Raw genomic sequence first — 15,764 nt, forward strand, 5'->3', positions numbered from 1 at the left:
GATCTTCAGTGAGCATGCAAACTACAAGCAAAAAGATGCTTCCTCACTGATATCAATGCACATTGAAAGCACTTTTTTGATGCTGAAATGAACAAGGCAGTTACTTGGGGCCACAGAGCTCTGCATATGCACTGCAATCCTACATGTGTTCATATAGCCATTGTAAGAGAGCCAAGAGGGTTATTTTTGTTGCAAGGTCTAATTCTGCAACAACAGCAAATTCCAATAGTTGTTTTGTGTGACCCTAAAGGTTCTACCAAATTCAAGGTCTTTGACCAAAGTATTGGATACAGACACAGAAAACACAGTAATAAAGTCAAAGGGACACAAGAAAAACCCACAATTCGAACCTTCCTGCTGTTAATTCCTATATGAAAGGGGTGTGTGTGGAGAGATCTCAGTGCAAACCACATTATTACTATGATGCATATGGCAAAGCATTTAGATTTGGCTGAGTATTTCAAAAACCTCTACAGTCCAACCACTGTTGTCCATGTGCTGGTAACCTCCAGATTGCATTACTGCAGCGTGCTCTATGAGTTGAGCCAGAAGCTGCAACTAATGCAAAATCTGGGAGCATGGCTGCTCACTGGGTACATATTATGCTGCTGCTGAAAGAATTACACTGGCTGTCAACGAGCTACTGGGCTAAGTTCAAGAGGCTGGTACTGGTGAAGTCCTATATAGCTTGGGACCAGGATACCTAATAGATCAAATCTTTTATATACCCAGCCAATCACTGTGAGCTGCAAGAGAACATTTTGCAGACACCATCTTCTCAGGGGGTCTGTTCTGTATAATGCCTGAATCAGGCCTTTACTGTGGATTGGATCATCACAGATCAGACAGGGACCATCTCTACTGCCTTTTCGGTGCCTGCAGAAGACCTTCCCCTTTCAGCAAGTCTTTGAAATGGAGGCTTTTATCTCAGTCAAGCATCGGGATTGGATTTAAAACTGTTTTTATACATGCAATCGTTTTAACAGTTTTTATATTTGCAATTGTTTTACAGATGCTTTCTTCTATTGTGAAATTAATTTGAGGTGCTTCATAGGAAGCAATTCATAAGTGAAATAAATAAGAGCGATAACTGGATGGAACAGACCAAGCCAGCAGCCCAATGTCCCTCTATGGGTAACCTCAGGGAATGGCAGTTTTTGCTGACCAACAGGTATGAATTGAGTGCCATGTCATTAAAGAGAATTCAGGCATTTCACCAAGACTGCAGAAAAGAGAATGTCATTAAGTTGGAAATGTTACATACTCTCATAGGAGAGATTAGAAAAAAAAAACATTTCACTTGAAGACAAAAGGTCAGGAGAAACAAAGTACAAAAATCAGTGAATTGGAAAACACAAGTATTAGAGTGCAAGGCCCTCAATTCCTTCCTTCAAAGAGGGAAAACAGCTAAGGATTATGTGTAACCTCTTGGGAATATGGTTGCACAACAAACACTGTCAAAAATAGAAGAGGAAGGGGGAAAAACCCAGATCTTTTGCTGGTGTCAGTCAGTGAAGTTGTATTGATTTGTTCCAATTGAGGAGTTGATATTATGGAGTTCTAAAAGTAGAGCACACCACAAATATGTGGTATTTTTGCTTCCAAAAATCTGGAACACAATATTGTTATTGGCAGTTGTCTGCCATTGGCAGAAGCATGTCTGCACAGCTCTCCCCGAATGTGACCTTGTCTCTGAATCCCTTGAATAATTATGTGCAACTCTATATTCATCTAAACCAATTAAAACTTAAAGATCAGACTCAAGAACACTAACAAAAAGCCTGATCAAAACACTTCAGGTATTTGTTTTAAAAAGGATTTCTACCTACACAGCAGGTAAGCAAAAAGCAGGAACATTATTTTTGCACCATATATATATTTGCTACCCTGCAGACGCTTTAAAATTAGCCCAGATTAGCAACCACTTCATATATTCTGGAGGTTTCCTGGGGGAAGTTTTGCGACAGCTTGTTGATAAATAAGAAATGGTTCTTTGGTTATCAAACAATTACACTTCAACCTTATACTCCCTTAACCTGGGAGTAAGCCCCATTGAATTGCACAGCATCAAGCAATTACTGAAAAATCCCTTCTCCTGGTGGAGGCTAGTTTTGAACATGATGTTACTCTGACATATCTTAAAGCACAGGTAAGCAACAAGGTGCTTTGCTGATGTTGCTGGACTTAAACTCACATCAGATCTAGCTGGCAAAGCCAATGGTCGGAAGCACTGGAAGCTGTAGTCAAACAGTCTCAACAGATTCACTAGTCCATCGCTCCTACTCAGAATTTAAACTTTTAAAATGAGCAACATAAAATTGTGCCTTTGGAATGCTTTGTTTTGTTTTGTTTTGTTTTGTTTTGTTTGGATACTGCATTAGCAAGAACATATTTCAAGGTGACTTCTCCCCACCTGCCTCTCTCTCTTTCTCTCTCCCTCTTTTGGAAGATTGAAAATCCTAAAGGTACCAAACAGAAATAGAAACTCTCCAGATAAAATGTTGTGGGAGATCATGTAGTTGTACTTGTTTTCTAGGCCTTTCAAGATAATTTATTCATATAATTCTTATCTGGGGGGGAAATGAAATGTTAAGATAAGAACAACAAAAGGCTCCCATCACCTAAAAACCATAGGGGAGTTAAGTATCAAGTATGCTAAATATTAACAAATGAAATTAGCCACATAAAATGGAAAGCAAATTGGGAAATAAAGACATTATTGATGTTTCTGGCTGATTTCTTAGTCCCTGAACAGATGGAATGTAAATGGCAGTCTGTGGATGGGTTTCTTACAAGGATATAAATAATTAATTAATTGTATTTCTGCACAAGCACCGCTTTCAAGGTTTTTGATAATGGTGCAAATGGAGTAAACTTTGAATTAAGGCGAGATAGAGCCACAGATATGAACAATTATAAATTCAATCCATACAAGTCAGTGAGGAGTACTACTAAATGTATTATATATGTGTTCCAACTGTTTAGCTGTCATAGGTAAGCAAACCTAATTGACATCCCATTTCATTTCCTTATTCTTAATACAAATATATACAAGAATTGTAATGGTCATCATGTTGGACAGCGTGAGAAGTCGGGTCTTTCAAGTCGGATGAGCAATAGCTCTGAAATTATCAACTGCAACATTTTCATAAATCACAATCCAGAGTGCCATGCAATTTTATTTTTTTTAAATGGCTTTGAGGCTAACATTTTACCTTTAAAAATCTTTGCCTGCATTTCTAGATTAGAATAAACTGCAAGTTCTTGAGACACACCCATGTTGCTGTATCTGTTATCTGGGAACCTAGGGGAAGAATATTGAACCCTATGACACTGAGCTGCCCCCTGCCAAGTCCTGATCCTGTGCCACACAGCATGAGAGAAGCATACGTTCACTTCTGAATTAAGTGACAGGAAAATCAGAAATATTTGCCCAACAGTGGCAAAGGTGAAAACTCTAATGCATTTGCACCATTAATTTTAAATGAAGAAAACATACGGAATAGGTTGCAACAGTTGTAACACTTAAAGGCTATGGATGTCCCAGGAGCATTTGCAAAATGGATTTAGAGAGGATCTATTATAAACCACCACCTACTGGCAGAATGAATGGTTTGAACTCTAAACTCCTTTCATATCACAGTGATGCTATTGTTCTCTCTGATCAGCTAAAGGTGCTGCTAAATCGGCAGCAGTAAGAATCACAGTTAGCAACCAAACAACCTACAGAAACAGGTAGGTAGCCTTTCTCTCTTGAGCCATAAACTGTGTAAGCCTTTTGAAGCAAATCTATTCCATTAGCCTGTGCTAATTATTTGTAATTTACATAATAACTGTAATGTGCAATGGGCTTTTCATTTCCTGGCAAAAAAACAATTGTTATAATACTCAGTTTGAAGATAGTCTTGTGACCTCTTGAAGCTCATAGAGGTTTCCATGTCCAGGAGATTAGCCAGTTGTGTGCTTTGAACACAGTTGCATTCCTTCTTGAAAGAACAGGTTCAAAGTTTGGGGGATGCTCCTAGATAAATCTTTGTCATTTGAGCCTCAGGCAGCCTCGGTGGCTAGGAGTGCCTTTGACCACTTACTGCTAGCACACCAACTACTAGGTGCCATTGAATTGGGATAGCCTGGCCATATTTATTTATGCTTTGGTAACCTCAATGTGGGGCTGCTATTGAGGCCTAGTCTGGAGGCTTCAGCTGGTGCAGAGTTCTGCTGTTAAGACTGTTGGTGGTGTTTAGGAGCTTCAACTGGTTGCGAGATGCTACCAGGGTCAGGTTCAAGGTTCTTGTACAGTATTAATTTACAAGGCCATTAATAACTTGAGTCCCGGATATCTTAAGAACTTCCTGGTTCCTTATATCCCTGCCCAATCACTGAGATCTTCAGGGGAGTCTCTGTTAGTGGTTCCCTGTGACTAAGATGCATGGTTCATAGCCACCAGAAGCTGTGCATTTAGTACTGTGGGTGGAGTGCATGATGTGGCTCACTGCAGCTTATTTGTGTAACGGGTTAGAACTATGGTTTAGTATTTTATTCAAATCAGGCCCATGTCTGACAATGACTATGGCAAGTTCACATGTGCATTTTCCCTTTCCCAATGATTGAAACAGCTATCGCAGGTTCAATATCACAGGTACATAGAACTCCTTGCTAAGCTTCCAAGAAAGCAACATATACATTTAGATAAGAAAAATCCAGTAGCCTCACTGAGTAAGGACATATTGTGTGACTTATGGGCACGAGTGAATCAGGGGGATCACAATGACATGCTAAAGGTACTAGGCAAGGTGTGCAGAAAGACAGCTGGGAAACAGATACCTCAGTTAGTATGAGTTTGCATCAGGTGGCCTGGGAGATGGTATAGGCAGATCTCTGCAGAGATAAAACTGAAAGGACTACAAATCCACCCCTTACAGAAAATGATGCATCACGGTCTGAAACAGTATTTTCTGCAGTGGGAGGAGGAGGACAATGCCAAACCTACATCTCAGAGCACACCAGGATTCTTATTCTTGGAAGAGAAGCTGCAAAGAAATCTGTGGACGAGGAGAGGATATACACATTAAAACTGGGTATAGCACAGATATACACAGAGAGGATAGGCTAGCCCTACGGATAATTCACTGGAAAGATAAAAACAAACAAAGAACAGAGGATGAGTTAGTGCTGTTCTGTGCTACACGAGGTCCAGTCCTTGGTGGCACACTTACAAATGCTAGCCAAGTTTGTATTGGGAAAATATCTGCATCACTTCAGAGACCGGAGATTGATGAGGGGTTGTTCAAGCTTCCATCTATGCAGCAGTACCAATGAATATTTATTGCAGCTTGCAAGCACTCGAGAGCTATTCTATTTCTCCTGCTCAGCTGTGTCAAACTGACTTAAAAGTGCTAAGGATTTCTACAGAGTGGGCACATACGTTCACACATCTAGAGATACTAAACTTCTTTTTTTATCTGAAACCTCAAGTGCAGTTTTGAAACATTTTGCTGGGGCAAAGCAAAACAAAGATGCAGACGTTATCTACTGCAGCTTTTGGAATGATAAATAAATAAAAATGGGAGGAGGAAACTAATTCAAATACTGAGAGAGGTTCTGAATTATATAAACTATGTTTCTAGAATATGTGTGGTTTTAGAGATTGCAGCCCATGGAATTTTACTGTATGACAGTGGATACTGGCTACTATTGTGCAGTCACTTGTGTGGTACACTCCTTGTAAGACTCTGTTGGAGTTCGCCTCAGCCCTGGCAGATCCCACAATGCCATTCCCTTCAAAAGTGAGAAGAGACCCAGCTGCAAGTTAAGGAGAACCCAGAAGACTTATAAAAGCAACCCCAACAGGTGGTACAGGGAAAAGAGAACCAGAAAACAGGTGGTACAGGGAAAAGAGAACCAGGTTTATGATTTATTTTCTAGTTGTTGTGTTTTAATGTTTTGCTTACAAACCAGTTTTTTCCAATATGTCTTCATTGCTAATGTTGGGCCTGATTGTCAAACCTAGAATTCATAATCAGAAGAGCCATTTTGGAAAATATATATATGCTGGTACAGTCAAATCTCAGTTCTCGAACGGCTCCGTTTTTGAACATTTCGGTTCCCAAACGCCAAAACCCCAGACGTAAATGCTCCGGTTTTCAAACGTTCCTCAGAACTTGAACATCGATGCAGCTTCCGCCTGAGTGCAAGAAGCTCTTGCAACCAATCGGAAGCCATGCCTCAGTTGTCGAACATTTCGGAAGTCGAATGGTCTTCCGGAATGGATTACGTTCGACAACTGAGGTTTGACTGTAATACTTCTGACAGTGCATTTCTCCTGCCATATATGTTGTACACATGGGAATTAATATGGCAACCGTGAAAGCCAAGAGCTAAAAGAATGTAGAATGGGCAAACTTGCATAACCCTGCACTACCTCTGTCTCTCATTCATACAGCTTCACTTTTCACCATCATTCCAGCTATCTAAACACACCAGCTATTTAGCAGCCTGCTGCCTACCAATCCCAAAGCCTACTAATTATACTGAATTACATGGTTGCTGTATGATGTGCCCTAGTCAAGTGGAGGATGAGACCTCTCTAAAGCAATCTTCCCTTTAAAATCACAACTAAAATGATAACATATTCAACCTCTGAGCCAATCATTTTCAAGTGCAGTTCAAGGCTGCATCAGGAAGATCCACATGAGTGTTTGGTTCTGGCTTGGCAGCAGGATGGTTCTTGCTAATCGAAAAGTCCTTTGCTTCCTGTCACCTTGATTACAATTTTCAAGAAAAATATTGTTCCACTTGCAGGGAAGGCATTTGGTTATGCAATTGGTTGCCTGCACAGATACATGTGGAGTGCAGAGGGCACATCATACCCCTGCCTGGGGGTCAAAAAGGGGGGCCTGGGAACCAAAGGAGAGAGCCAGGAATTCCCTGGGACTTCAGAAAACATATGCATATATTCTGTGAAAACTAACATTTACATTTTGTGTAAGCTTACATAAAACACCAGAATATTTCTTCCCCTGGCCACTTTGTCTTCTGCCAACGTGCTGCCACCTACTTCTCCTAAGATATCCAGAGAGGTGGCACTGAAGTCCCAGTGAAAGATGACATGAGTGGGCGAAGCGAGAAGACAGGCTTGACTTGGTTCTCCTGCAGGTGACAAGCTCCACCTACAGAGGGGACTGCTGTCTGCCAGTGAAGGGCAGTGGGTGATGTCACTGACAGCAGTCCATCTTCAAGCAGGGGAGGGCAAAACAGCTCATTGCCACCACTATCATCATGAACTGATGAAGAACTGACTATAACCGGTAAAACTATATTTTCCAAATAACTCTAATAAAAACCAGGAGGTAGTTAATATTTGTAAAGGTATAATAAAAGCAACAACAAAAAGTCCCTTTAAAAACCCCTACCTAAGATATTCAATTGTGCTTTGATTTATTAATATTATGAATAGAGGATTAGATGATTATTCATCTCTGTGTATTTTAATTTGGGCTTTTGCGGACAAAAGGTGCTGTTAATTTGGAATTATTGCTTAACCTGAGAAACAAAGTTGCTCAGATATAATTAACAAGGAATTGTAAAGTCTTTTTACAACTCAAGTTATTTTTTGGCCAACCTGCAACAAGCTGCAAAGTTTGCAGGTGAGCTCTTGCTACTTTGTTGTTGTTTTGATCAAGCAAGCACAGCTGTACCTTTTACTTCCCAAGTAAGGTAAAGGTAAAGGTACCCCTGCCCGTACGGGCCAGTCTTGACAGACTCTGGGGTTGTGCGCCCATCTCACTTAAGAGGCCAGGGGCCAGCGCTGTCCGGAGACACTTCCGGGTCACGTGGCCAGCGTGACATCGCTGCTCTGGCCAGAGCCAGAGCCAGAGCCAGAGCCACACACGGAAACGCCGTTTACCTTCCCGCTGGTAAGCGGTCCCTATTTATCTACTTGCACCCGGAGGTGCTTTCGAACTGCTAGGTTGGCAGGCGCTGGGACCGAGCAGCGGGAGCGCACCCCGCCGCAGGGATTCGAACCGCCGACCTTTCGATCGGCAAGTCCTAGGCGCTGAGGCTTTAACCCACAGCGCCACCTGCGTCCCTACTTCCCAAGTAAAAGGTCCCAAAACATGAAAAGAGCAACAGTCACAGAGAATGTTACCTAGCTTGGTGAGAACTAGAATGGTGCCCTGCTGTCTGAGAGAGGAATTGACATCATCTTAGAAGCATCAATCAAAACTGAAGCTGTGAAATGGTACAACCCATAGCTGTCAACTTTCCCCTTCTTTTAAGGGAAATTCCCTTATTCCGAAAAGGATTCCTCGCAAGAAAAGGGAAAAGTTGACAGCTATGGTATAACCTTTTAAAGCATTTCATCAGTGCTGTACTCTTCTTGGGAGAGCATGGTCTACCATTTAATGGTTAACCCATCAAAATGGTGATTCCAACAATGGAAACTTTTCTAGGAATCATTGAACTGTTCTCCAGGTGGAACACCATCCTCCAAGAACACATGCTAAGTGTAGAGGAAAAGGAGTAAGAGGCTTCAAGTTCATTATCTGTCCACAGACTCACAAAATGAATTTATTGCAGAATGCTCGAATCTTGTGAAACAAGACATTTTGCTACAAAGTAGTTTGTAGTAATAGTAGATTCCACACTAGATTCTTCCCATTTTGAACAAACAACATTTCTTCTGTGATATGTACTTTTAAGACAAACAGGGTAGGAGATTCAAGAAAGATTTCTCAAGTTTACAGATTGTAGCAACAAAAGAGGAGAAGAAATGGCTCAGTTGCTAATGCATAGATTGAAGGAATATGCTATTTCTCCCAGTGATTGTAGAGCTCAAGCCTATGATAATGGGGCAAATATGGCCACAAAATACAATGGCACACAAGCAGAAATACAGGAACAATTCTCAACAGCATTTTTTTTTTCACCTTGTGGTTGTCATACACTCATTTTATGTGGAAATTATGCTGCTGAATGCATATCTGAAGCAATAGCCTTTTTCAGAACAATTCAAACTGTGTACCACCTTGTTCAGCTCCCATTCTAAGTGGTGGAAATTACTACAAAAATGTATTGGTTGTGCTCTTCATGGTATGTCTGAAACAAGGCGGTCAGATCATGCTGAATGTGTAAAGCCCTTTGCAGCTCACTTGCCTGCCATTAAATTACCACTAGAAGACCTCCTAGGACTAAATGTGATGGCCAAAACAACAAATGAAGTCCATGGAGTTTTATTATATGTGGCATCTTTTGCATCAAACATAAATATAGAAATAAAACTCTCCTGTATATATGATGGAGTTAGGCACAAGAGGGCAAGGTTGCATGATGACAGCACACCTGATGCTAACTTGGAATAAGTGAATGGCAGAGGTGATACTCCAGAAGAGGCCTACTTCACAAAGTGTGTGTTTTATGTTTTGGTAGACAGTGTTATAGCAGGATATGTTCACTTCAGTGCTGTTGGCAGAAAAAGTTGACTTCTTGTGGAAATATCTTACTATGTCCAAAAATGATGTGGAGAAGAAAGCTTTAACTTTATCAGAGCAATGTCCTGTTGACTTTAATGGGGGTGATTTTGGAAAAGAAATGCAACATTTACCCTCGGTACATAAAACAAATTTTGTAAATGCACAGTTAAAGCCATTAGATCTGTTGAACTTGTTGAGAGAGTACAAACTCGGTGACCTGTTTGCATTATGTTTATGTTAGCTTAAAAATACTATTAACATTCACAGCAACAGTAGCTTTTGGAGAGAGGTCATTTAGCAAATAATTAAAAATTATTTAAGGCCTACAATGTCTCAAGAACATCTTGCAGATTTGGCCAGGCTAAGTATTGAATCAAACATTGTCAGAATAATTAATGTTCATGCTGTGCTTTGAAATTTTTCACAAAAAAGGACAGAAAAGCTCTTTCTAAAAAGTGAATAGTAAGTTTATCTACTTTTTTTATACTAATACTAATGTCTTCTGATCTGATCTGCATTGCAATATAAAAGGTTGTTTCAAAGATAATTCTTCCTCCTTATCAGTATTGTAGCATAAACAAAGATGTTCAAATAAACAAAGATGTTCAAATCAAATGTGCTTTCTTATCTCTGATCCTCTTGTTTTATGTATATTTATTTATATTTATCATGGAGGGAGTATAAGATTTAAATGCAGAAAATGAACAGAGCGCTCCACTCCACTCCTTTCTCATCTTCCATACCCTTTTTGACCTTACAGGCTATAGTTCATGGCATGGTGGATAAAAACAGAACAACTAACGGAGAAGTTAAGTGGCCCCAGAGAAAGTTTGCACCCCCTGATAAAGTTCCTTTCAGAGGCCCTGTATGGATAACACTGATCTGTAGAGACTGGAGATCAGACCACTAGCTTTATCGGGGGGGGGGGGGCTTTGTGAGCTTTCCATATGAGTACACACACCAATTATACCACAAAAAACCCCAACAACCGAGCTTTGTTTGAGCAGAATAAATTCTAAGTAAATAGAATGTATTTGGTTTTTATCTTGACTAGGAAAAGTAGCCCAATTTCCAGATTTAGCTGTTCCCTGGTGTAGTTCTTGGTAAGAACAGTTTTAGCTCAATGCTGGAAAGCTGGGAGCTTAGCTTGCATAGCTGAATACTGAACTAAAGTGATTTTTCACATCTGTTCCAATACAGATCCACCTTTACTACTACATGTCATCTGTAAAATCTTTCCAAGGAAAAACATGAGCAGTTTTCAAATCAAGGCATGCCCACTCAAAATCAGTCAGATACCATGTAAATTTTCACTATTTTTTTTTAGTAAAATGAAAAATAATATCAGCTAGAAAAAACATGGATGCCACATGTTCTGTCTGAAGAAGTTATGCAATGAGGAGACTGCAGGTTTAATGCTTCTGTAATGTCTGTAAACTTGCTTAAGATTTTTTGAAGTCTATGTAAGATGAAAGCAGCAACAACAAAAAGCTAGGCTGACCAGTGCAAGACAAAGCAATAGTGACCAGTGCAAAGCAACATCATTTTGTAAGGAATGTATTTTTTTTACAAACTACAGTATCTATATACAGGTAGGTAGCCGTGTTGGTCTGCCATAGTCAAAACAAAATAAAAGAAAAAAAATTCCTTCCAGTAGCACCTTAAAGACCAACTAAGTTAGTTCTAGGTATGAGCTTTCGTGTGCATGCACACTTCTTCAGATACATTCAGATACAGTATCTATAATTCAGCTTGATTGCACTTTCAAATTTTGCCTTGCAAGATGCAAATATAGTTACTATTATTTTGCTTGGCTAATGTAATATGCTTCATGTATAACTGCACGTATGAATAATTTGGAAGCATCAGTTTGTGCAGAATAGGGTAGCCTACTGTCAATGGGTTCCTCAAAGGGTATTATAGCACTTCTCTATCATTATTGGATTTCCTACCAGCCTTTGAACACAACTTTTTAAAAAATCTGATGTTGATCTAAAGCCCTTTACTGCTTAGGTAGAAGAGATCTAAGATATCAGTTTTTGCCCGTTTCCATAATAAATCCAACTATTGAGAGGGAATGTGCCCAGTTGTTATTAGAAAAACTTGCTCAGGTGGTGACGCTAACATTTATCAGATAATAGCTATAGAAGTATGCAAACAGGAGAAGCAGCCAGACACACCCATTGGTAGTACCCATACAGAATTGCTGCCAACTTTATAATGCATGGCAAAGTACATATAGTACCTAATACACATTCTTCACAGAGGACATTTAGATTAGACTGGAAAGTATTGTTTGCATGGGCTAGGAACATGGCATTACACAAAGACTGTGCTGAGAAGGAGCAAAACCATATTTGATCATGTTTACAAAGAAACATGCAACAAGATAAAGGTGTTACCTGTGAAACAATACTGATTTGACGAGTGTGACAACATCCCGACTGGCATTGTATCCAGCACAGACAATGGCGACATGGATTGTCTAAGTAGAAAGAAAGAAAGAGACAATGAAAGCAAGGGGAATAAGAGCAATTTAATTTTTCACTTTTATTATTCATTAAACAGGAAAACAGTCCCACTATTGAATAATGCCATTTGTTGTGCTTAATGCTCATCTGACGCTTGTATGTTAAACAGCAAGTATGTTAAATATTTGTAACACCATATACATTTGAAATCATTGCTTCAAGGCACCTGAAGTTTTATTATGTAGACTGATGATAGATAGATTGGATTAGATTAGATAGATAGATAGATAGATAGATAGATAGATAGATAGATGGATAGGTATAGAATATGATGCAGGAAAAGGAGATGGTAAAATTTGTGATAGCTAGCCTTCAGAAGTTCCCAAATTTATGACCAAACAAAAACCCTTTTCAGGGAGAGTTCACATGTTCTAGGTCAGGAACAGGCAAACTCGGCTCTCCAGATGTTTTGGGACTACAACTCCCATAATCCCTAGCTAACAGGACCGGTGGTCAGGGATGGTGGGAATTGTAGTCCCAAAACATCTGGAGGGCCGAGTTTGCCTATGCCTGCTCTAGTTAGGCAGCCAATAACATCACTATTGTTGATAATGGAGGCTAGATTAGAGATCTCCTAGAAGAGAAGACCCTAGATAATAAGAAGAAAAAATCCTAGGAATAAAATGAGAAAGTATTTGGAGTCAATAGACAATCTCCAGACACAAGTAAGTACTCAGCTGCATTTATATGCTCTGCTGAGAGAAGCTAAGAAGTGTGTGACTCTGTGATACCAGGTCCACAAAAGACGGCTTAAATGGCTACTGGCCACAATGGGCTATGTTCTATCTCCACTCTTGGAGGCAGAACGCCTCTGGATACCAGTTGCTGGGGATCACAAGTGGAGAGAGCGTTGCTGCATTCAGATCCTGCTTGTGGGCTTCCCATAGGTATCTGGCTGGCTGCTGTGAGAAGAAGATGCCGAATGAACCTTTGACCTGATCCAACAGGGCTTTTCTTATGTTCTTACAACTATACTGAAGTTATGTATCAATGCGTTTTACAAAACATGAAATCCCAAGTGCAGTTTCTAGCCTTGGGATGCTTTGCCTGGTTTGCATTCTTCCTAATGAAGATACATGTCAGTAAAATTTGTGCACGGAACACATCTGTCTGTGGTTCTTTAGCTGTGATTCCTGCACTGCAGGAATTCTATGATTCCAAGAATCATGGACACGGGGAAGTGCCATCCTGCTGGAGGGGATGGGGAAGGTAAGAAAAGCTCGTGTTTCCTTTAGCAGCAGCCCTCCAGCACCCATGAATTTGAAATAGGGTTGCGATAGGGTTGATTCTTGTGAGCAGAATCAAGGCAAGAAATATCCCATCATGCTGCTGCTCACACAAAGAGCCCAGCAAAAATTGCCACCCAGTTTATCTCAACCAAGGAACAAATAAACTAACCACAGGGAAGATACCTCTCAGTATCTGATCCCATTGAGAATCATAGATCTGTGGTTTAATTCTAAGCATGCCCCTAGTCTTGTTGTTGTTGTTGTTAAGAAGATTTGAGAGGCTGCCATTTTCAACAGAGAAGTACTCCAGTCAGCCATACTCCAAGCTGATTTTCCCATGTGGCATTCCAGCTGTGTGCTTATGTGGTTAAGTCTGCTTCTTTTTGAGTGAATTTCTAAATGACTTTTGTTTTGTTTTTAATACCACAATTTGAATTATGGCAGTACTGTCCTTTTTCTTCTTCACCAAAACCCATATAAACAACAGAGACCACTGGTGTAGATCTCTGTCCCCAAATTCAGTGATACTTCGTGGATTAGTCAGATTCAATATTGAATGCACTCTCCTCCTTAATAATTGTTTTAGCTTTCCTTACACACTGACTCTCACATACACAAAGAAGCAAATAATCACATCAAGGTATGTCCTCTAAGGCCCGAAAAAGAAAACAGAAGAAACATCCCTGTTACTCTTCATTTTAATTACTTTGACATTATTGTCTTTTTTGCTGAAACTCGTGTAAACAGCAGAGACAGCTGGTTCAAATCTCACCGGGTGGCCTTGAGAACACGAAGTCCCGCTGAAACGAGACTAAAGGTCCATTTTGTTCATCATCCTGTTCCCAGCAGTGGCTAGCCAGATGCCTGTGGGAAGTCTCAACTAGGGCTTGAAGGCAGCAACTCCCCCCATTGTATATCCCCCAGCAACGCTATACTTCCTTTGCAACACAGTGATTACATTCTATCTTCCATCAATTTCTCTACTCTTTTTATAAACTACCTAAGATAGTGGCTATAATCACTTCTTGGGGCAATCAATTCCATAAGAGAAATGATTCCTTTTGCCTGAACCTACCACCCAACTATTTCATTTGTAACAAATTGTGTTACAAAAACTTATCTATTCTTCTCTAGCATTCATAAATTTATGAACTCTAATGCCCTCCCCTAGTTATATTTTTTCTTAAACAAAGAAGCATCTAAGAAAACTCTCTGAAATTTCAGGAGCTCTTTTCTGTATCTTTCCCAGTACTAGGATACCCTCCTGAGGCAAAAGAGCGGGAACTATACAAGGTTTCCAGATGAAGACACTCCACAGAAAACACGCCCATGTCTAATAATTCCCCATATTAAATTTGCCTTTTTCAGTGCTGCTGCACACTGAGTTGATATTTTTAAGTGAGCTCTCCATCATGAAACCAAAAGAACTTCCATAGTGAAGGCCTATTCAAATAATTCATTTAACCCCTCTCTTTTTCAGTTCTCCTTTAAAGCTACTGTCATCTGGAAGGTCCTGCTACCTCTCCAGGTGATTAGCTACTCCCATTTAAAAAAAAATTTAAAATTTTTCACATCTTTAGCAATTTTGTCCTCCAGTAAACTCAATCCTCCAAATGGGAATAGTATTTTATTGTTGTTGTAAAACCAGACATATGAATCAAAAATTGTTTTTGGAACAAAATGGCTAATGTCGTTAAAGAATAATATTTATTGAATTTTTACTTGAATGGATTATATAACTCAATGGGCTTGGGGCGGGACAATTGCATCCCTTTTCAAACCCCAGAGGGTCTCAATCCCTTGTGTATGCTTCTAAGCAGAAATGTCGCAAAGCCAACTCTGCCACCTCCCTCCCGAGAGTCCACCAAGTTTATCTAGAGTAGAGGAAAGGGGAGGCACGAGTGCTTCAGCTCTGTGTCAGCACTCAATTTCCTACCAAGGAGAGAGGTGAGCTGAGACTTCAGGTCTCTACTGTGAATGTGACTTTCCACTGATGGAGACACTTTGTCAGAAACTGATGTAGCAACATCACATTCCTACTTGGGACACTGACTTGGATTCCTAGCTCCCTTGACAGCAAAAGGCACTCCACTGAGGTGCTTGAACACCATCTTCCTCCCCATGCCAGTGTGGTGGGTCTGTGGGTGGTGATGGTGGTGGTAACATTTCAGCTGTAAGCTATGCTTATAAATCACATCTACAGTGCTGCCTCGCAAGACGAAAAGAATCTGTTCCGCGATTCTCTTCGTCTAGCGGTTTTTTCGTCTTGCAAAGCAAGCCCATTGATGGCTTAGCGGATTAGCGCTATTAGCGGCTTAGCGGCTTTTAGCGGCTTATCAGCTTAGCGGATAAGCAGATTAGCGGCTTAGAAAAAGGGGGGAGGAAGGGGAAAAAAGTCGGAAAAACTCGCAAGACATTTCGTCTTGCGAAGCAAGCCCATAGGGAAATTCGTTTTGTGAAGCGCCTCCAAAACGGAAAACCCTTTCTTCTAGCGGGTTTTTCGTCTTGCAAGGCATTCATCTTGCGGGGCA

The 15,764-nt window shown here is 40.3% G+C and overlaps 1 protein-coding gene across 1 annotated transcript in view; it reads right to left on the reverse strand.

Moving 5' to 3' along the window:
- The window catches only part of LARGE1 (LARGE xylosyl- and glucuronyltransferase 1), a 250,247-nt gene that overhangs the window by 159,532 nt on the left and 74,951 nt on the right, over positions 1-15,764 (reverse strand). Inside the window, exon 3 of the mRNA XM_079992447.1 lies at positions 11,876-11,958. Within this exon, the coding sequence (XP_079848573.1) occupies positions 11,876-11,958 (83 nt within the window). The remainder of the gene's footprint in view (positions 1-11,875; positions 11,959-15,764) is intronic.

Source organism: Podarcis cretensis (assembly GCF_951804945.1).
Source record: "Podarcis cretensis genome assembly, chromosome: 10".
Taxonomy (NCBI): Eukaryota; Metazoa; Chordata; class Lepidosauria; order Squamata; family Lacertidae; genus Podarcis; species Podarcis cretensis.